A 23242-nucleotide genomic window follows, 5' to 3' on the forward strand; every position below is an offset into this window, starting at 1 on the left:
TTTGCAATGCCTTTTTTTTTTTGATAAGTGTAAAGCTTATAAAAGAAGAAAAGGAAAGGAGGAGGCTGAGATAGCCACCAAACAACAAAACACGAAAAGCTACAAAGAAAGAAACAAAAAGAGCGGGAAAAAAACACCACCGGCAGGAAGCTACGAGTCACAAATGTTTCCCCAATTAAATACAAAATCTTGAAAGCACACTCCCTCAAAATCCTTACTCATCTTTGACCAAAGGAAAAAGTAGTCCCAAAATCTCTAAGATCACTTGGTGAGATGAGTTCTCTTTGCTATAAAATATCATGTTGTTGTGTTCTCTCCAAAGACCCCAAGCAATGGCGGACGGAAGGATAGTTCAGAGATGCCTCTTTCAAGAAGAGAAGTTATTGAAACTCCATCCCTTTAAAAGTTCAAAAAAAGATGAAGGAAACACCCATTCTAGAGATTGATACACCATCCCTTTATAATGCATTCTGACTGCTTGATCATTATACTTGGAGCTGTTAGTATGACCCAGATGAAGCATGGTTGGGTGGTAATAAAATATTATGAAGCCATTGTAATGGATCAAAATTTATGTGATGCCAAGTGGGTGAAGGTTATCTGCTCTCTAGTTGTTTAGTGATGTAGTTTATATAAGATGAGGTGATCACCATGGTGTTGTAAAAAAGGATTCTAATAGACGGCAAGGATATTTACACTTGATATTTATGTGACTTTAAGCAAATAGAGGAGTTAGGAGATGGAGACAAATTGATCTGGAGAAGGAAAAAACTGGGAGTGATTCTCAATGTTACACGGGAGGCCACGTGTGCAACCCTCATAGGTCATATCAAATCACCAAATGTGGTGACATGAGCGAAGTTAATAAAATAAAGAAAAAGTTTCAAAAAACCATTGTCACAAAAAAAAGATTTTAATAGACTGGCAAGGATGTTTACACTAGATATTAATGTGACAAATTGAGGAGTTACGAGATGGAGACAAATTGGTCTGGAGAAGGCAAAAAAAATGGGAGACTGATTCTCAATGTTACACAGGGAGACCACGTGTGCAAGGCCATATCAAATCAACAATGGTGGTAACACAAGCAAAGTTGATAAATAAAGAAAAGTTTCAAAAAGCTGTTGTCATTAAAAAAGATTTATAGAAGTCAATAGTCCTACGGAGTCAAAATCCCCTCATCAGAATTATGCCGAGAGAAGACGCAAGATGCACGTATTTGGGATTACATGCACACCTGGCCTTACAATCTTTAGGAGTAATGCAGTACTGATTCCTCAATCCAATACTATTTCAAGATATGCTCAAATGCAACTCCCTCAATGCTCACGATCCACACCCTGACCCCTTTAATGGCATTGGCCTTGATCAGAAGGGAACATTAATTTCTACAGGGGCAACATAAGTATAGTAGAGGTGGATTCACATGGTCTGAAATGTTGAATCTTACCGATACGGTGCCCATTTTGCCTATCAGCCTTTTTCGTCCAATGTTAATCAAGATCAAAAGCTAATCCTAAAAAAATTTAAGCGCTCTTTTCCTTCTCCAAAGTAGTAGCATTTAAGTCTTTATTATTATACAAAATATATGACGAGAGAAACCAAAAATTTGGTTCGATGGAGATGATCATTCAATTTCAGATGGCTCCAAATGGCCAACCCCAACCCCAACCCCAAAACCCCATACACATCATTGCTAGAAAAAATTTGCACAAAGTATTGCGGAAAAAATTAAAAAAGGAGGCTCTAGCTCACATGCTTAGCAGATGAAAGAAAGAGAAAACCCCCTTCAAAGACAAACACACACTATTACAAACAATTTTTTTTCTTTTTTACAATGCTGTCCCCTCATCTGTACATTTTATATCCCATTGGAGAGTACCAGCACAACCACTGGGTTTTCACTCTCGGAACCTCATCTCTCTAGAAACTCCTAACTCAGTAATACACAGACACAACTGACCAACCAATCAAACACTCTAGAGGAATATCCCCACTCAAGACTGCAATATTTACAGAAGAAAAACACTCTCATGGAAACTTAATGACGTATAACGATTGATTGGATGGCAAATAGGTAAGTAAGGGAATGAAGGACAGTAATGCCTAAACAGTCTGAAATTTTATACAAAGGAAAGAAAGCTCTTCTTAGGTCAAAAGGTCTATTGTTCCAATCGATCAAGCAAGTGCTGAGACAACGCGACGAGCCTTGGAACTGCCGCAAGAGAAGCCCTCAATTCTCACCATGGGTTTCCCCCCAAACGAAGATGATGTTCCACAGGAGGGGACTCTCTCTACTCTTGCCATAGAAGAAGCCTTCCCTCCATAAGAATCTCCGGAGGGAGAAGAAGCATTTGTTGATGTTTGTTGAAGAAACTGTACATCATGGATTAATGGGTTATTTGTGCGTACCGGTGGTGAACTACAAAAGAAGCTCATTTGGCCATTGCCAGCATCAAAATCATCTTCTGGATCATCCTGAAAAGAATACCGTGGAGAAGAATAAGAAACATGATAACATGCATGCTGGTAACGTGGAGAGAATCGAATCCACCAAGAGTTACTGTACCTTGTTCAAAATTATATTGAAGATGTCGAGACTAGGGTCTCCTCTATGGGTAGTAAAGTTGCTGCAAAAATTAAAAGGGTCTAAGAACACTACTTTTAAACATATAAATAAAAATTGGCACAAAACACAAATTCCATTCAGAAATGTTTCAATAACCCATACCTTTTCGGTTTACAGCATAATCTATTGAGGCTATCAACAACAAGAGGAGCCCTAGTAGCACGACGGGGTTCCGGACAGATGACTTCCCTTGGGCTCGGTACTGATTGGTGGCCAACCGCTCGTTCTAGTGTTTTCACATCCATTTCACAACCCAAGATATTATTCAAGGAGATCTGCTCTAAACTTATGAGTTTCCTAGGGAAAGCCTCCATTCTAATTAGTTTCTGGAACAAGAAAAAAGAAACTGTATAAGTTTATGCAAAACAAGACTAAGTGGCAGTTTAGCTCGATATTCTATAAGAATAAAACATTGGCAGCCATGGCTAATACATGATTCAAGAAGTGAGTAAATAAATTAAGAATCGTGATAATCCGACTACCCCACGTGGCAGACGTGAGAACTTTGGGAACCATAGATCTATACGCCTCGGGATACAAAACTGTACTTCCCCATACAAATGTGTACCCCTAGGGAAGCATGTATCCTGAGGCAAACAGATCTACGGTTCCCATAGTTTTCACGTCAGGAGAGTTGATTGAGTGTGCCACGTGTGGTAGTCAGGTTACCACGACTCATAAATTATTGAAAGAGAATGCAAGCAAAAAAAATTAATTCTATCAAAAGAGTAAAGAGATGCAACATATTATTGACAAGTCATCATAAAAGAACATGTAAAGTAAACAGATTTATAATTATAACCCATGTCCTTATCACAGACAAAAGAAGGTATACAAACAAGATAAATAATGGCACATTCACGTGTTCTCGTATTTTATTTGAGAGCTAAACAAAATGACACGGTTCTGCATCCATGCTATGTGACAAGGGCGGTGAAACACGCAAGTTCCCGCACATATCATCACATCTCATGTAACAAGTTTACAAATAACCACATCAAGAAGCCTACACCCACTGCAAACTAAAAGGTCAAATGCATCCAAAACTTGAAGAACGAAGCTTCAGATTACATGAAAAGAAGGTGAACTAAATGAATGATTCTTCACACATTCACCCAAAAAAGGAAAATCATCACTGTGTTAATGCGTCATTTAACCAGATCTGAAAATTTAAGTGTCCCAATTATTAACTAAAAAAAAAACTGGCATACATCATGTCGATACATGGTTTCAAAACTTGTCCAAGACCGATATGTATTGCCCGAGTCGTCTCGGTATCAGGCATGGACAAGACGGACGGACAAGTAAATTTTTCGAATGAGATTAAGACCCCAGGTTCATTTTTCAAATTTTGGGACAAGACGTCTCAAACATATCGGAAAACTCGTCCGAGACAACTCGGTATCTGGCATGGACAAGATGAGACGCAAAACCGAGTTTTAAGACCATGTGTAGATCTACTGAATTCTTAACAAAAATTGTTCAATCTACAAAGTCTTCCTCGGTGTTCTCATAACCATCAATACAAGTCTTAAATACTATTAGTAGATATCAAGTTATCTACTATGATGAATCACAGAAGAGTTGTCAGAACAAATCGCAACTCGAAAATGAACAAAACAAATGCCCGTGAGAACAGTGGAGCGCAAACACCCACAAAAACAGAACCAACCACTAAAAAAAAAAAGGACAAATAAAAAATGTTAAATAAACACAAGGAATAGATCCATAACATTAAGAAAATCCAGATAGATGAAACCAGTTACTGCAACCGAAAAAGCTTATAGAAATCTGAATCAAAGTTCGCAAGCAAAACTAGATCAAACAATTATATAGAGATCGTCAACGAAATCCAGCAATTTTTGCATCAATTTGACGACAGTCCTGAAATCACTACAAAACATAGAAAAGCGGAACCAAAGGACGAACTTTTAGCCTGTACAGCAATAAATGCTTACAGAAACCCTAATCCATACCAGCGAAATCAAATAGAAATGTAAAAATCCCCAATTAATCAACCAACATCTCCATCAGTAAACATAAGAGAACAGATCAGGGGGTAATAAAGCAAAATTCAACACAAGCAAACAACTTGAATGAATGGATCGGAACTCTTATCTGAAGAAACAGCTTGTGCACCACATCAATTGAAACAAAATATCACATGATAGTTAAAATAAGATCTAAAAATCTTCCAAATCATAACTTTCCAAAACAATCAAACTAAAATTCTCTAGAACTCTAAAAAAAAAATCAAGGAAATTAAAGGAAGACTAATACACCAGATCTGGATCTCTCACCGGAAAATTCGAAACTGAACGAAACCCTAACAAGCGCGATCTTCTCCTTACGTAGAAGAGAGAGAGAAAAACAAAGGAAAAAAAATTAATTAGAGCAGCACCAAAGACGTAACCACGATCTGCAGAGCAGGCGCTGCTCTCTCTTCTCTCTCTCTTTCTCTTCGAAACACCAAACGTGACCTTCTCGCGGCCTTTCAACGCTGTCGGATATCTTAAATAGATTTATTACAGGATTTTTTACTCGGTAAATAAGCCCTATTTACGAGATTAATAACTCTTGATTAGTTAAAATTAAAAGTCCTTAAATTAACTGTCTTTAGATATCTTACAGGTTGTAAAAAGTTGTAATTCCCACCACTTATCATTCGTGGACGACAGCTGTAATTTTATTATTTTAATTTTTTTACTATTTTTTTGGTCGACGACCCTTTCAATGGTCGCATGGTTTAATTCGAAATCTAGATCTGAGTTGTCCTTCTCTTCGTGGGAACTCGACGCGTTGAAAAGAAACATAAATAGAGAGATTATGATAGCGTGGAACTTTGACTGCCGAACTACCGTATGAATCGGGTTCAACGAACCCGGTTTTCTATCATTGTCTTCCCCTCCCAAAATGACAAAACTAACGTAACCAAGGCAACATAGTAACAATGCACGCCCACTTTTTTTTTTTGTTTTTTAATTGTGATTCTTATATATCTTCCAAATGGAGCTTTTCCTAGCAATTTCCAAAGGAGGACAAAGCAAAGAGAATATATTGATTTTATTTTTAAATATGTGTAGGTGAGTCGACCAGAATTAAAGAGTGGAGTTTATTTACAAATACTAATACCTGAATGACAAGCGACGAAAACAAGAAATATAGACTAAAGTCAGAAGTCAAGTCATGAGTGTCTGAAAGATAGACTAAAGAAGGATTTTTTTTTGTAATTGAGGAAAAAGATAGTATTCCTCAAGGGTTAAGGAGAATTCTAGAGGAATATCTTACTTGTAATTACACTCGTTAGTGGATTCCCTTTAACTCCAACTTATCAATAATAAAAAAACTATCAATAATAAATAATAAAAAATTGACGACGATACTTAGTCAGTAGTATAGTAGAGGTGAATCTAGGTTATCGGATCACAGACCTATTCGAGCAATTTTTAATCAAGCTAAAAAATTCCTAATTCTATTGACTTCCCTCTAGTAAAACTCGAAAACGCAAGTATCAAAAGAGACATGCAAGTATTGAGTATTGTCGAAGATAGTTGACATCACCTTATTATGTAAATGTCCAAAAATTAATAATTTTGATATTAAGTTAAAGCTTTGACTTATGTTCCATTATCTTTCATTGATGAGTGCAATTAGATACAAATGGGGGTGGAGTTGGGATTTTTGGTCGATGAGGATAAGTACTAATGGCAATCCAACGATAATCTTGATTTCCTTTTATATAAATGTTGAGGTTTGCAGTTGTCACAACAAACATGGTTGGTCAACAATTTCCATAAGAGTGGTAGAAGAGGAATGAAGAAAAAGTAATTGAGAATACTCAACCCTCACTTTCCATGTGTTGAATCATAGATTTCAATCTTATTTATAGATGTACAAAAGTGTAGCTATTTCCTAGATTGCAGAAAACATAAAACTGAAAATATACATGATACAAGTGGTTGGATAGCTCTAGATTTGTGGGTATCTCATAAATCTTAGTTTTGATGAGGTGGCTGATCTAGTATTTATTCTATCATTGCTGGTACGATTGGTGCAATCTTGGCTATCCAATCTAATATCTTCAATACCCCCCCCCCCCTCCCTCTAGCTGGTTTGAGGTGTTGGCCACATAGTCCACGTTTGATCCGCAAACTAGTATAGAGATTCTGAGGTAAAGATTTTGTAAAAATGTCCACCAATTGATGTTTAGAGAAGAGAAAACGTGTGATGAGATAACCAATAGCCACCTTCTTGCAAACAAAATGATAATTGATCTCAATATGCTTCATCCGAGCATGTAAAATTTGATTGAAAGTCATGTATCGAGCACTGATATTGTCACAAAAAAGATATTGCTGGTGTAGATTGGATAAGTCCAATGTCGCGAAGAATGAAAGACAGTCAAGTAAGTTCAACTGTGGTATATGTCACTGCATGGTATTTTACTTCAACACTTGATCATGCAATAGTTGATTGTTTCTTAGCACTCCAGGAAAGACACTTAGACCCAAGGAAGGTACAAAATCTAGTAGTAGATCTACGTGTGGTATGACAACCAGCCTAGTCGACATCAGAAAAGGTATAAAGGTTCAACATATATACTATGACCAAGAATACGAAGAACAAGATTAATTGTGCCACTGATGCAACGTAAAATACATTTGACCATCTAAAAGTGACCCATGGTAGGTCGATGCATGTGTTGACAAATGGTATTAACTGCATATGATAAATAGGGCCGAGCCATCGTGAGATACTGTAGGGCCCCAACAATGCTACAATAATGTGTAGGATCTGGATATCGATTATAGTTGGAAGTAATTATAGATTTGACAGTCATAGGTGTAGAGATTGGTTTGTAAGACTTCATTCGAGTGAGCAAATCACGAGCATATTTACTCTGTGATAAAGATCATCATTAGCCTGATGAACCTCAATACCCAAGAAAAAAAAAGGAGTGTACCAAGATCTTTCATAGAAAATTCCTTGCCTAGAGGGGTAACAACAAAAATCTAGAAGAGAAGGATTGTCCCCAGCTAGGACAATATCATATGCGTATAGAAGAAGAAGAAGAATATCTCATCAAAATGTTGGCGAACAACAAGAGAAGAATCAACCCATCTGTAGAAAAATCCAAAACCGAGAAGAAAGACACTGAAACACTCAAACCATGCTCTTGGGGCTTGCTTCAAATCATAAATTGCATGTTGGAGTTTACATACATGACTTGGTTTGGAGGGGTCTACAAAGCTTGGAGGCTAGTCCATGTATACAGATTCACGAAGATATCTATGGTGAAAAACATTATTACATCTACTTGTCAAATTGACCACCCTTCCTTTCATAGTGGCACCCTGAGCACATACGAATGCTACTAGGCTTAATAACTGGACTAAAAGTTTCTAGAAAATCAATTCCCTCTCTTTGGTTATAAGCTTTCATTATCAACAGAGCCTTTAATCTATCAAGTTCACCATTAGACTTGATAGTTCCCTTTGAGAACATTCAACCCTAGCTTTCGATGAAGTGAATAATAGATTTCAATCTTATTTATAGATTTACAGATGTGTAATTGATTCATTGAGTGCAGAAAACATAAAAACATAAAAACAAAAAACTGAAAATATACATAGAAACAAGTGGTTGGATAGCTCAATATTTGTGTCTATCTCATACATCATAGATTTAATGAGGTGGCTGATTTGGTATCTATTCTGTTAGTGTTGGTATTGCTGGTGCAATCGTGACCGTCCAATCTAACATCTTTAATAGAAGACACCCACTAAAACCATGGGTTTTAGACTTGTAAAAAAAATATAACTTGAATTACACTTAACATCTCAAATTTTCATCCTCACAAAAAATCAACCCATTCCGAAATTTCTAACTCATACTCATATATTAACAAATGTTTGGCACAGTATTTGGTATATATATATATATATATATATATATATATATAGATAGAGAGAGAGAGAGAGAGAGAGAGAGAGAGAGAGATGTTTGACAACCAACGATAAGGAGGCAACACGCTTATCCTATATAACTTAAAAGTTTCGGATTGAACTGATTTTTTGTGAGGACAATCTCTATGGTGAGAAGATCATCCTCACAAAAAAGCAACCCAATCTGAATTTATAACCACGTAAAAATGGTTTAAAAATTGTGGACCATCAATCCTTTATCGAAAAATTGTAAATCACTTTTGATGGACTTGTAAGTTTCAAATTGGGCTGATTTTTTGTTAGGTTGATCTCCTCACCACAGAGATCATCCTCACAAAAAAAATCAGCTCAATCGAATCTTTTAAGTCATATAGACAATGTTGACTCCCTATTGTTAGTTGTCGAACGCCACCCATAAGCATTGAAAGATTTTAACCATTGAAAGTTCATAGTGTTAAAATAAGCACTTACAATTTTGTTTGTTAACTTGTCGGGAAAAGTGTTGATTACCTTCAAATCTAACACTGAATTCAAAGAATCCCATTTGGTAAATGCATAGTCTTTACTCTTTAGTGTTAAGCTTTGCCCAAAAAGTATATTGTTTATTTAAATAGTCTCATTCAATTTTTAGTTATTTTTGAATTATGTCAATCACAATTTGTTATTTTATTCAACCTTGTTCCTGCCTACATCCACTTCAAACGGCACTCAAAGCTCATACTTAATTTGTCTAATTTAATGTATTTATCTTTTTAGATTTCTCTAATGAGAATGCTGATCTAAGATATTCCTAAGATGAGAAAGGATTTATTTTAGGGTATAAAATGGGTCGGATTTTATCTGAAATCCGAGTGATTCAAGTTTGAATTTAGTAGGTTTGGTTAATTGGAATATATCTGAATTAAAAAAATGGGTCGAATATGGGTTGATGCCCCTTGGCTCGAGTCGGACATATATATATATCTATATATATATATGCAAAATATCTTTTACATACTATTTTAATATAACATGAATTCTTATGAATATGGGTTGGTCCATTGTTTTTTTTCATCCTAACCCTAAATTAAATAACAAACCAATGAATTGCACACTAAGCACACCAATTATATCAAAGAAAAGCTCAATCAAATTGTTATTGAACCTATAGAATTAGTAATTCTAAATAACTAAAAAATTAGAATTACATTTTTAATTTATTGATGGAATTGATTGAGTCGGAAAAAGATTAAAAAAGTTTGTTGGAGGACTTTTCCATTCTTACGATTTCCAACCCTATGTTATGGCTAAATAGGTTCAATGATCTCTTTCTTCAATGGGATCTGGATGAACCCAGATGGATGGGATACTTTTGTTCTGTGTTCTGGATAAAATCTATAATTTATATATGTTCCTCAAAATATTTTGACTTGACCTTTTTATCTTAAATTATGAAAATCAAATAAAAGAATTATAATGATAAAATATAATATTATAGCAATAAAATATAGAGCAAAAAATATTGAATGGGTTGAAATTATCTAACCTGATAGACCATACTCAAATAATTTAGTTGTGTCAGATCTATATACGAGTCTAGTAAGAACAAAATGGTTCGAATATGATTTTAAGTAATAAGATCCGAGTCAGATTCAAATACAGATCTGGGTATGGAAATACTCAAATCCAATCCAAACACAACCCATCTAAGTCCTAGTTTAGATGGTGAAGCTCTATCAAGATTTGATCAACCAAAATGAACTTAAATACATGGATGTATATAATTTTCTACCCAATAGCTATTTCGGGTAACCCAGACAAGTATTCAGTTAACCATAGGTTTAACCGTCACAATAAATAATAGTTTCCTTTCATCGAGGTTATCTTTTGGTTAGCTGACTAGGGATCTTCAATTAACTTAAGATCCCACCTACCCTTTCAATCTATTAATATTAATCTTTCAACCAATGCAATTATAACATATTTTTTTACTGTGAGTGTGAATATAGAGAAAAAAAAAAAAGTTATTAAACTGCTAAATCATCTAATAAATCTTTTTTTTTAAAACCAAAGAGACCCCACCATTTGTGAGATAGACTCCATTTTATTCCAACTCAGGAACACGTAGCAACATCTCTTTTACAGAAAATGGGCGAAAAGAATATGCTTGCTGTTGATAAACAATGTATCTTTTTGGCACATAGTGGGATGGATTTCAAGATCCTCTACCAAAAAAAAAAATGTTCTCCATTGACAATTCACTTGTATAATCAGAATAACTTTTTTTTTTTATACAATTATTGTTGAACATTAGTATTAATATTTGCTTTAGGAAGATGGACAATTAAAACAATAGTATCATCTCGAGGATATGTGGTTGATTTGTTGATTAGATTATATTTTTTGAAAACAATTCCATGTAACTATTGAGGATCACAACATGTTAAACTTTAGAAATATGTGTCGGACTATTGTTTTTTAATTTTCTTCTAAACATTTTTGAATTTTGTGGAGATGGAATTACACCTTGTGATTCTCTCTCTCTATCTCTATAGGTGATGTCACCTTTTTCATTGATTTATTTTCTCATGTTGTGTGTGCGTGTGTGTGTGGCAAAACAAGTATCTCTAAAGGGCACGTTCAAAGTCATAAACTTGCCACCAATACATTAAAAAAGTAATGAAGAAGAAGAAAAAATCTTTCGAGAAATTAGTATAAATTAGAATAAGGTGCATCTGAAATAGTGTTTATAGATTTCTTAACCCCAACAAAGATCCAACAATACGATTCCATGATATAATGAATTCAACTCACATATTTATGAGTTTAATTTGCTAAATTGAAACTTGTCTCCAAATACATTTTTATTCGATTATTTTCTAATTGAAAAACAACATACTAGTAATAGAGAATAAGTATTCAAATTATTTGGACCGGACACAAGAAACCCAAATGATGCAAATTATTTGAAGAGAGGGAAAAAATAAAAAATAATTATTAGTCCAATATTAATCTTAACCTTGAAGTAAGTACAATTATTACTAGAATCATGGTGGAGTGACTTTAGGCTGGAAGCTCATATCACATTTCTTAATGTGAAAGTGGATATGAACCATAAATATTTTCATCGAAACACAAGTGAAAAAGTATTTATGATTTATATTCACTTTCACGACAAAGAGTGTGATATGAGATTCGAGCCTCAGGTCACTTCAACATTATTCTTTTTAAGAAAAATATTGAAATAACACAAAGGGAAACACAAAAGTGACAAAAATGATGTGATGGTGTGTATATAACCATAAATGCTTTTTACTCATATGTTGTAGAAAAACATCTAGGATAATAAGCACGACACCACATCATTTTGTCACCTTTGTGTCACCCCAACACGACTTTTCTATTTACTATTGGGGTTGAATCAGAATTATCACATTGCAAAAGTGCTTTAAAGCCATTCACACGTGATATACACGTGCAATATAGTCAAAGGGTAAATAAGAATTTGTTATGGGCACAGTGTATAGCTAACTAAGTTTAATACAGATTTTAATTTATAAATTATAATAATATATTGATTTCCATATTCTTACCCCCGTAAATCACGCCCATTGTATTCTCGATCGTGATGTGCGGTCATGTCCACCACTAGCCACTCATACGTGGAAGGAATCTATCGTCTTTTTCGAGTGTACTGAAACAACGGTCCACCATCAAGCATCGAATCAACATAGATGGGCCCACCATCACCGTATTGTGGGTCTTATCAACAAGATCCGATTTTGATCCTTGGAAAGCACGCTATATAAGAATCTATAGGTGGTACCATAGCGTAGTGGGTCCCATATCGGTAGAATCAATTTTACTGAGAGAGGAGAGAGTGTGTGAGAGATCGTTTGCTCCGCCCCCGGTGTCGTTTAGCGCAACCACATTTAACTTTATTCTAAGGCAACCGTAGTGCTGGATTTTCCGGGTCGTCGATAGGGTTCTAACGTGCGCCGGCGCCCGCGCCAGCTAACGGTCTAGTGTGAGAGAACGAAAACCAAAAAAAAAAAAGGAAAAAAAAGAGAGAATCTCTTTCTGAGACTACGAAAGTTATTTTTGGCTCCCTTTTCGTTCAATTTTGGAGAAATAGTAGCGAATCTCTTGGGTTTGATTAGAGAATCGCCTCAGATTGCTGTAATAATCGCCAACTGCAACCGATCATTGAAATCTCAGTCATTTCTCTATTATAATTTTTGTTTCTTTTGCGGTTAGGGTTTCGATCTGATTCTGATTTTCTCGAAAGTTCATTCTCTATGAATTTCAAGAAATTAGGGTTTCAGGAGGGATAATTTTGGTGTTTTTGGTAATTTTGGTGTTTTTGGCTACGGAGGAGTCCTCTAGGGTTTCGTCTTTGGGCAATCAACCTTTTCGATTCTCTGCTGGTTAAACGAAGGGGCAGAGATTTTTATTTTGTCCATGAAATTTAGTTGGAAAACGAGAGGTTAAACTATTTAGACTTGAATTATAGGATATCTGTCTGTCATCAAAGCCATGGTTCCAACAAGGTTTGCATGGCCGTACGGTGGTCGCCAGGTCTTCCTCAGCGGCTCGTTTACAGGGTAGTTTTGTTTATTTTCTTTCATTCCTCTTTTTTCTAAATTATCTTTCATGATGTATTTTAATTCACTTATGCTCTCTTATTTTGTCTTAATTTATATGTAATTTTGAAATCTTTGATTAGGTGGACCGACCACTTGCAAATGACTCCTTCCGAGGGATCGCCTATGGTTTTCCAAAGAATTTGCAATCTTGCGCCAGGTTATCATCAGGTGCGGATTTTATCTAATTTTTAATTTTATTCGGCCAATTGTTATTGAGCAAAGAATTTCAAATTTGTTAATAAAAGTCAAATGGGTTGGTTGGGGCATGTATGATGAAGCCATGATTATAGACATTGAAGTGGGAGGCAAGATACTTGACCGGCCAAAATAGCTTGATGTGTAAGCCTCATGTGCATGAAAATTAAAAAAAAAAAAAATAATAAATAGAAAAATATAGAGTGTTAATGTATTGTTAAAAAAATAGAAAAATAGTTGAGGCATATGACTTGGCCAAAAGATGTGTTCATGTCTCGCATTTGAGGCAAACACCTTTTGGTTTAAAGCCTATACCTTGGTTTTTGTTTAACTTTTCTCTCTCGCAACTTGAAGCATTTTTGGTGAGCGTTGCTTTGAGGTGCACCTCAAGGTGTATCTCCCACACGCATTGGAAAACACTTAAATAAAAACATGTGGCAACATCAGTAAGAGATGCTTTGGTGTAAATTGAAAAATTCTATTAAAAATACATTAAAGGTTAAAAATGGCATAGATGGTGGTAATAAGAAAACGATATGAAGACGTTCTTCGCTTTGATTGAGAATAATATTTGAATGGTGAAAAATGGCTCTTCCTCTTGGCTAAGACACTTTTAGATATCCATTGCAAAAAATTCAGTTTTTACTATTACAGATAAATACTCAAACCCAAGTAATTTGATCATGACCAAATGCTTTTTGGGTTGTCTCATGCCTTGCAATTGGTGTTTATCCTATGATAATGATTAATCTTAGATTGATTTAAAAAAGAGGAAAGAGAAAAATGAGTTAGCATAATCCCATACTTGCACAAAGTACCAACTAAGCTAAACAGTAGACTAGGTGTTTCCTAGGTGAAGCTTTGATTGCATTGAATACCTCTTATCCATACTCTTTTTTCTTGAACCATACATTCACCATTTGACGTCATTCCTTCAATACATTTTTTTTCTTCTTACAAGTACCACCATCTTTGTTATAGAGATTTCCATGTCATTATGAATTCAATGTAGTATTCTAATACTACTTTCATTTATTACCTCCAAGACAAGTATGTCTTTTTTCTCTCAGTTCTTGGGAATCACATATCTTTTTTGATCAGTAAAATTGCGTTAGGCGGAGCTTGAGATGACCAGCCAATTATAAAGACTACGACATAACAAATCCAATCACAAACAAAGACCACAAACTAACCTTACGCATCGCCAGTCCATATATGTATAACATATTAAACTCTTTGAAGATTTTACACCAAAAAAATAACCTCGGGTGGATTTGCAGTGGGGGCACTTGCCCCCACAAGAATTTCAAAATCTATAATGATTTTTGAGCTATTGTGATAGATAACAACGATGGATATAGAAATCCGCCTCTATTGCCCCCACATAAAATTTTCCACTCTTAGGTGCCCCCACGTGGGCAAAATCTTGGCTCCGCCCCTGAACAAACTGATAATTGAAACGATTATCTCTTGAAGCGAATGCTCATGACCCTCAAATATATTACCATTCCTCTCTTTCCACATTTTTAGCAAATGGAAAATTGGACTACACTTGGAAAATCCTTTTTGAGGCTATAAAAAACCAACCCGAAAGAAAAGAAACACATCAAATTAGGAAAACACCAACCAACTTCATTGACTGAAGATATGGTCTGCAGACTCCCCATTTGCTTGGGAAAGTGAAAAATAACTCAAAATAATGAATCTGCGATGAATGAATTAATCCATCATTAGAATCCTATTATGTACTACTAATGAAATAAAGAATGAGATTTTTTTAGGGATTTTTCACCCCCAAAACATTGTAGCTTTCACACTTTTAGGATGAAAATAGGGAAATGAAGTAGACCGGAATGCTTGTCAAGAGTACTCTTTAGCAACATTATCTTGCCCTTTTTAGACAAATATCTCGTCTTCCATGGGCTTAATATTTTTTCTTTTTTCTCTTTCTATGGGCTTAATCTCCTATTCACCCTCTCAATAATGGGATCTTAAGTAATCACATAGTTAAGGATCTTACTGTTATCCTTTCATTCATTGGTTTCGTTCCATCAATTGTGTGGTGCCTCTATCAATTAACTCATGGTCAGAGTTTACCTTAGTCATCCCTTCATTTATATCTCAATAAAAGAAAATGCATTCTAATGCTCGTTTGCGAAAGTTACAAGTAATTGCTAGCTAATTTTTTTTGTTTTTGATAAATATAAATTTTATTAAAGAAGAAAAAAGAAGAGGAGGGGGCTGAGAAAGCCCCCAAACAACAAAACAAGAAAAAACAACAAGGAAAAAAGAAGAAAGAAAGAAAACACAAGTCTAGCGGGAATCTACATGTTACAAACGGTTTCCCAATTAAAGACAAAATCTTGGAAGCACACTCCCTCAAAGTCTTTACTCAACTTTGACCAAAAGAATAGAAAGCCCAAAATCTCTAAGATTACCGTGTGAGACTAGCTAATTTTGTTATTGATGAAGGACAATTGATTATCTTAAAATGAGGAATTGCCATCATCAATGAGCATACGTGTGAATTCCTTTCAACCATGCTTGCTTTATACCTTGCATGGTTCCATCCCCGTAGTACTTATCTTGTTGAGGAAGAATGTGCAACCTGAACGGCTTTTTGAATATAGGAATTTTTTTTGATATCTTTTGCTAAGAATTTATGTTCATTCCATCCCATGCACACCCATCCACCACAAATTCTCATGGTTCATGCATTTTATTTTGTATAAATGGAAACAACCCATGACTGTCTTGTGGCTAATCTTGAGTTGGGAAATTACTGTATTGTTTTTCAGCCTGAGTGTCATCAATCATATTCTTCAATGATCAATGTAGAACTATGGTTTTGTTAGGGCTTAAAATGGTCCAGATTTTTACCTGAAATCCGAGTGATCCGAATCTGAGTTTAGTGGGTTTAGTTTCATCAAGTATATCCGAATTAAAATATGGTTCGGATATGGGTTGATGTCCATTGACCCGAGTCGGATTCGGGTTGGATACGGTTCCATCCCTATATCCGCCAAGATTCGAATGATATATTATTTTGCAATTTGTATTGCTATATTTTTTAAGTCATCTTTCATCAACTAACAACGGTTGGGTGTAGTGGTTAAAGCTTCTCTTCAAAATGGAGAGGTCTTGAGTTCAAGTCACCATTGTAGCAATTTTATTTGAAATAATCTTAAATTGGTTGGCATTATCCGCCCGCCCGACCGACCTGAATCAATGAATTCGGTCGGATCAAATCCGGATATGGTTTTAACGAAAGTAAAATGGTTCGGATATGGTCTTTAGCTAGTATGATCCGAGTCAGATTCGGATTTGGATAAAAAAATTCGGATATGGATATGGATATGGAGACACTCATGTCTGGCCCGAACCCGACCCCATTTTAAGCCCTAGGTTTTTTTGACTTATTGTCTCCATGTAGAGTTTAGTTGTTCCTTTATTCTTGTTCATTACTTAATTTTCTTTTTGTGATAAACTTCCTTTTGTAGTATAAATTCTTGGTTGATGGTGTATGGCGGCTTGATGAACGGGAGCAATACATTACTGATGGGCGTGGGACAGTGAATAACATTATATTTATAAAGGAGCCAGAACTTGTCACGTCAATTTTAAGTACTGAGGCTTCCAGTTCTAAATCAAGGATGGATGTTGATAATGGCATCTTTCAGGGACCGGTTAGTTTAGAAGCTAATTTTTTGTTCCTTTAATTATAGTTTTTCCCCCTTTCCTAATATGACATCTCATTCATACATGCATTTTAATTGCACATCTGTTGTTTATTTCTGTGATACAAATCAGGCTTCATTGTCAGGTGGCATTCCTCGGGAGCCGGTGTTGCAGATTTCAGATGGTGATATAAATATTTCCCGTCGGCGCCTTTCAACATTGTTATCGAGATATACGGTGTATGAGTTGCTTCCTGAGTCAGGCAAGGTTCGCATACTTTTCAACTGCTTTGTGAGTCCTTTTTGTACAATTTATCATCCTATTGGTGGGTTTCCTTGTTATGTTGATTAATATACTTGGATACATTTTTAGGTTTTTGCATTGGATGTTAAGGTGCCTGTGAAACAAGCATTCCATATAATGTATGAGCAGGTAAGAATGATTTGTTCTTGGGTTTCTAGTTATCTCTTTGGTTGTAAATGATTATTGTAAAGATTAGAAAAAAAGAAACATTTTATGTTGCACTTGCAATCTGTAAAGATTGAATTGTATGACCAATAAAACTAGGAAGATCCTCATTGTATTAACGTGCTGGATGAGCCTACCCTTATAAAGCAAGAAATCACTTCTTTTTGGAAACCATATTGGCTGTGATTTGAATGTGCAGTAAAATGGGCGACACATATTCTTTTGAGTGTCAAGATAAATGTACTATTTATTATTTGTTGCTCTATATGCTTTTGGCTGGTAAGGTTCACATAAGTTTAATCTCTAGGTACTTTCCTTTGAAGGTTTTATGTATGGGGATTATGCAAAAAATGGCTTTACATTTGTTTTAAGACCAAGTTTCCCCTATTTTTGCAGGGCCTTTCAGCTATGCCTATTTGGGATGACTGCAAGGGTCAGTTTTCTGGGATGCTGACTGCTTCTGACTTTATACTAATCCTAACAGAGGTATTCATAGCAATTTCATTATTACATGCCTTAATGCTTAGTCATTTATCAAACTTCTGTGTTATTACTTGTGATGATTTATGTTATTACACTTGCATCAATAAAAAGAATGCTTGCTCATTGTGTATCACTTACTTTTAAATACTTAGGTTTTTCTCACTTTATTAATTAACTGCAGTTTATTCAAAATACAAAAGGGTAGAGTTGTTTTTTTTATATAAATATTCTTTGGCAATCTGGAGAGACAATCCTAGGTTAAAGAGTCTGTGGTGCTAGTAGTCCTTATCTGGACATGATGGAGGGCTACAACCAGTGATTGGAAAATGTGACATTTCTGAGACTTCCAGCCAATGTGTAGGTTGGCTAGCCTTGGAAGTTGGAAGGGATCGGGCTTCAGTTGTCTATGTTTTATTTTAAGCACATCTTTGTCCACAATCAGTGGAGGAAAATAACCTTTTTGAAAATAGGGAGATCCTGAAAAATGCAGGCAGTAATAATGCGAGGTTGTTCTGTATCAAGTAGCCTCCCATATATCAATTAGGCAATCCACTGTCTCATCTTACTTTATCACCCTCAAGTCGATTCTAAAGAGATCTGGACTACTGGAAAGACTTCAGAACAGGAGAGGACCTTCACCTAATGCAGTTCTTGAGGAAACGCCTTACACTTTCTCAAACCCTAAACTAATCATCTACCTTTATGCCAAAAGTCCGAAACTTATTGTACGCTACAACGCTTTTACAATACATGTTCATGATGGACATTCTAGCCAGTATTTGTTTGCTTAAATTTCTTATTTCATCTGTCTTTTAGAATTATGTTATTGTTCTCTATGTTATAGAATATTTTTTTTGTGCAATGCGAATGTTTTGGAATAATCTCATTTCTGGTGCAGCTTTGTAAGAATGGAGCAATGCTGACTAATGAAGAGCTTGAAATGCATTCAATTTCTGCTTGGAAAGAAGGAAAATTTCATCTTAACAGAGAATCCGATGGGCCTATGCAGCCACCACCTGTAAAGCCTTTGATCCAAGTAAGGGTTCCATTTCACATATGTTTTTCCCGTGTTCTTTTTCGGGAGACCTGCATTATATATCATATAGTCATGTTGGTTTATGTTATTGTTCATAAATCAATGAATTCCAGGCAGTGAAAATTCATTTTTTAGTTTATCAAGAAAGAAAATATTGTGGCAGTGGTTTCATATTTTTTTCTCTATCTTAGAAATGCTCGTTAAAAAATTATGTGGCAAATAAGATGTCTTATTTGATTTGTTTTGGATGCATTTATGTTTTCTCCATGAGTTTTTCCTCTGGATTTTTTTTAATTTCTTTATATAAGCATTTAATGGAAATTACGGTTCTAGATAGAGTGATTGATGGAACAGGATGTGTGGCCAATCCCAAGGGATATGGTTCTTTGACATTGATGACGTCGATGGTGATCTTTAGGTCTTTCTTGTTTAACTCTCGTCTTTTGATATATGCAGGCTAGTCCACATGAGTCTCTAAAAGACGTTGCTCTGAGGATTCTCCAAAATAAGATATCTACTGTTCCCATCATCCATTTGGCACAGAATGAATCGTGTCCTCAATTATTACATCTTACATGCCTTTCCGGAATATTAAAACGTATGCTTTGTTTAAGATGGTTCTGTTTTCAATTACTTTATCACCCATGGTGGTGTTGTTTATTGTAAATTTTTCTTGGAAATTTTCAGATATTTGCAGGCATTTTAGACACTCACCTGAAAGTCTGCCTCTTTTTCAACAACCTATTGGTAGTCTTCCTTTAGGTACTTGGGTACCAGAAATTGGCAGAGCAAGTGGATGCCAACTAACATTATTGCAGCCGAATGCCCCTTTTAGTTCTGCTCTTTCTTTATTAATAGAAGGTGCACATACACACTTTCTGTCAGAGACATCTGCCAATTCGATAAAGTTCAGTAGATTCAGATATTTTTACTGTATTATATTATTTGGGTTTAGAGATTATATTTCTGGCTCATTTTTTCAATTCTTCTAAATTGTAAGTATCTAGTTCCTTGTACAGTATTCTAATCTAGGTTAGCGTATTAGTAACGTAATTATGCTGATTCTGTCTCCGTAAACAAAATGGTTTGATGATTTTATTTATTTGCTAAAAATAGATAAATTAGGTAGATCTGTTGTGTTTGGTTTGTATATATTTACAAGTGGGTAGTTGTGAGAACTATTTTTTATCTAGTTATACTATGTTTAGTTGCATCCCAGTTTTACTTTATGACTCTTATCTTTCGTGTCCATCTATTCGTGATTTCTGGCTTACTGATCAAAAGAAAAGGGATAGGCTGCTTACTGCTAGTTAATGAGAGTTATTTAATGTGTTGTGCTTCTTAGGGGGTTATTGTCTGAGTGTGTACCTCTTTCTGATTGTTAACAAATCTTGGATAACTGTAAATTGGAGAGTTAAAACTGTTTTCTTTTGGAAGTTCTGGTCAAAAGGGATGAGTATTTGATCTTACCTGCTGTAGAATATGAAGGTCTTCATAATTTGAAAGCTTATGTTCCAATACTTCAAATCATGTTTTACCAGTTTAGATGTCTGGCAGCCCTTTAAAAAAATTGTTTAAAGCTTGAACTTTATTCTATTGTGATTGAAGTCAGTTGGTCAATCCGGTACTGTAGACCCCTTGCATAATATCCTCATTCACTTAGTGTGTGTGCGTGTGGCAAAAAAGTTATTTTGTATGTATTTACACATATGAACTTTATTTTTTATGCCTTTATGTTACAGCTCAAGTAAGTTCCATACCCATCGTTGACAATAATGGGTCTCTTCTGGATGTGTACTCTAGAAGGTAAACCACGTTACATTCTCATATTTTATTCTTTATATGTTAGTGGAAGTTGTAATGTTGAAATCTATCTGTCCTTTAATTCGCTTTCAGCTTTACTATTTCTCTAGGGACTTCTAATCTAAGTGTAATTGTGGCCTTTCTATGTGCAGTGATATAACCACGTTGGCAAAAGGCAATGTGTATGCCCGTGTTCGGCTTGATCAAACAAGCTTGCATCAAGTAAGTGCACCCTATTGATACATCATGATAGTCACTAAAGTTGGGATTCCAGCTTACCCATTGAAAAAGAAAAATGATATTCATTGAACATCTGAACATTCCCTTGTTGATTGGTGCCCCTTTTTCACTGAAAAATTAAGCTTTCTGAGGATAAAGGGGGTAATCAGGTGGTATTGTTATAATGTAAAATTATATGAGCTCGGTAGTGTTTATTGATGATCAAAGGGTTACTTTACTGATCTGAGAAGTGATTAATAAGTTATCAAGATGTGCCAATCCACATTATCTTATTAAAGAATTCTCTTTTTAATCTGTGTTGGTCTGGGATGTCGCACTGATTCTGGGGTATCATCAACCTACAAGAGGAGTCCATTGTTTTTTGTTTGATGAATACTACTTTTCGTTAGAAAATAGAGAATATCTGAGGAAGGAAAATAGTTTTTTTTGTTGTTGTTTTTTAATGTACAATTGGCATTTATGCAGACCAGCAGAGGTTTTGCGTAGAATGTATTAAGAAATGTAGAATAGCGGAGGTCTAGTGTACATTGTATTAAGAAGAAATTAAGGCCCCGCAATTTGTATCACATATTACTTTTTAAACAAGACATTGACAACATTTATAAATTTTCTTTCCTTCGTGAGACTATAAAGGACATTGCTCGATACCCCTTACTCTGTATCTAGCAATGGAGCTTGAACTGGTAATAATATGAACCAAGTATATGATTTCAGGCACTGCAACTGGGTTACGAGGCAAATGATGCTGTTTATGCCCACAGACGATGCCAGACATGTTTGCGTTGCGATTCCCTGCATGAGGTTATGGAACGCCTCTCAGATCCAGGTACTCCTGAAAAACCTTCACATGTATATAATATATTACACGATGTTCTCTGAATATATTGGGATGAACAATATTTGTGCTCTCTATCAGCGGTGCGGCGTCTTATTGTGATTGAAGCAGGTAGCAAGCGTGTGGAGGGCATTATCACATTGAGAGATATATTTAATTTTCTTTTTGGCTGAAACACTTATGTAAATCCCCCCCTTCTTTCCCTTCTCTCTCTCTCTTTCTGACAGAGTCAAGTTTTGTCTAGCTTCTCCAATTAGATGAAATAATAAATCTTACTAGAGCAATTAATTCAAATATCATTTTATGTATAAGAATGCATTGTAGTGTGACAAATGCAGACAGATTTTATAGTCCCTCGAAAAATCAGGTAGAATCTCTCTCTCTCACACATACTCACTCACTCACTCGCACTCGCTCACTTCTCAAGTTCCTTAAGAATGAAGGAGAAAAATACAAATCATGAGGTTGAGGAAATCTTGGAAGACGGGTCACCACTGCATCACATCCCAGGCTAAGAGCAACTCCAAGGGGAAAGTCTATGATGGCTGGCTATCCCATTTTGGATATTCAAGGGGAAATTCTATAATTCAACCCAAAATGAAGATGGAGAATGGTGATTTTGTTGGAGACCCTAGAATCCAAAATGATTTTCTAAAAGGAATGTTAGGGGGGAAGAAATTTTTTGGAGCCAAAAAATGGGGAAGCTCCACTTGTCTTCCCTTTTGGAGTATGAAACTTGAAATTCCAAAATGGGAAGAGGAGATGCCTGCGTTGGAGACAGGTTCTGCATTCCAAAACTGCGGCAATTGAGGTGAAATAAGGTTTGTTTTGGAAGATGCGTTGGAGCTGCTCTTACAATTTCTCACCTAAAAAAGGATTACTCGAAAGAGAAACTTTTAAATTTTCTTTGAACAATATTTTCCTAGTAAATGGGGTTTAGTATGCAATGTATGCTTCACAATGTGATGCTTTCATGTTTTTGGTATGATTTGGTGAACTGTGTCACTGTGTGTATGTCCCCATGTCGGTATAGCTTTGCAGCTCAATATTCAAAGTTTTCTTCCCCTTTTAAGCTATATAAACGTCATTTTAGTACTAAGTCGATATAGCTGCCTTCTTTTTCAGTGCATTGTCCACGAGAATTTAAAATCCCCTTGTTTTTGAGATTTGTCCAGTTTAAGTTTTTATTTTACTTCTGTTTGAACTGATTTCATTTAACAGTTACTCAGAAAAGTAATGGTAGAACAAGTCTTAGAACTAGAAATCGTGCCAGTAGTGAGGTTCAACTTCCCCCAACACTCGGCA

At 35.5% G+C, this 23242-nt stretch overlaps 2 protein-coding genes across 3 annotated transcripts; one reads left to right on the plus strand and one right to left on the minus strand.

Annotated features, from left to right (window-relative positions):
• Positions 1–1767: 1767 nt before the first annotated feature.
• Positions 1768–5141, minus strand: LOC147400741 (uncharacterized). The gene is made up of 4 exons (XM_086441732.1): positions 4930–5141; positions 2732–2955; positions 2570–2630; positions 1768–2478 (listed from the first exon to the last, which is right to left on the minus strand). The coding sequence occupies exons 2-4, from the start codon at positions 2941–2943 to the stop codon at positions 2179–2181; spliced, it is 573 nt and encodes a 190-aa protein (XP_086297858.1). The 5' UTR covers positions 2944–2955; positions 4930–5141; the 3' UTR covers positions 1768–2178.
• A 7270-nt stretch (positions 5142–12411) lies between these two features.
• Positions 12412–22310, plus strand: LOC147400742 (sucrose nonfermenting 4-like protein). Of its 2 annotated transcripts, none has more exons than XM_086441734.1 (13): positions 12412–13157; positions 13280–13367; positions 16895–17080; positions 17205–17339; positions 17445–17504; positions 17937–18026; positions 18922–19059; positions 19516–19657; positions 19747–19920; positions 20802–20865; positions 21015–21084; positions 21817–21928; positions 22049–22310. In XM_086441734.1, the coding sequence occupies exons 1-13, from the start codon at positions 13090–13092 to the stop codon at positions 22108–22110; spliced, it is 1389 nt and encodes a 462-aa protein (XP_086297860.1). In that variant the 5' UTR covers positions 12412–13089; the 3' UTR covers positions 22111–22310. The 2 variants fall into 2 exon arrangements, with proteins under 2 accessions (XP_086297860.1, XP_086297859.1); XM_086441733.1 differs by having other exon boundaries at positions 12414–13157; positions 22019–22310.
• The last annotated feature ends 932 nt before the right edge of the window (positions 22311–23242 follow it).

Source organism: Akebia trifoliata, chromosome 5 (assembly GCF_017979445.1).
Source record: "Akebia trifoliata isolate Shusen 1 chromosome 5, ASM1797944v1, whole genome shotgun sequence".
Lineage (NCBI taxonomy): Eukaryota > Viridiplantae > Streptophyta > Magnoliopsida > Ranunculales > Lardizabalaceae > Akebia > Akebia trifoliata.

What these genes read in the sequence shown, in the direction of transcription:
- LOC147400741 (XM_086441732.1), bottom strand. Translation starts at nt 2,943, where the DNA reads ATGGAGGCTTTCCCTAGGAAACTCATAAGTTTAGAGCAGATCTCCTTG. An exon ending in TTATGCTGTAAACCGAAAAG is followed by an intron (nt 2,631 to 2,731) that starts GTATGGGTTATT and finishes TAATTTTTGCAG; the next exon opens with CAACTTTACTACCCATAGAG. An exon ending in TCAATATAATTTTGAACAAG is followed by an intron (nt 2,479 to 2,569) that starts GTACAGTAACTC and finishes TATTCTTTTCAG; the next exon opens with GATGATCCAGAAGATGATTT.
- LOC147400742 (XM_086441733.1), top strand. Translation starts at nt 13,090, where the DNA reads ATGGTTCCAACAAGGTTTGCATGGCCGTACGGTGGTCGCCAGGTCTTC. An exon ending in CCTTTCCGGAATATTAAAAC is followed by an intron (nt 19,658 to 19,746) that starts GTATGCTTTGTT and finishes GGAAATTTTCAG; the next exon opens with ATATTTGCAGGCATTTTAGA. An exon ending in TCTTTCTTTATTAATAGAAG is followed by an intron (nt 19,921 to 20,801) that starts GTGCACATACAC and finishes TTTATGTTACAG; the next exon opens with CTCAAGTAAGTTCCATACCC.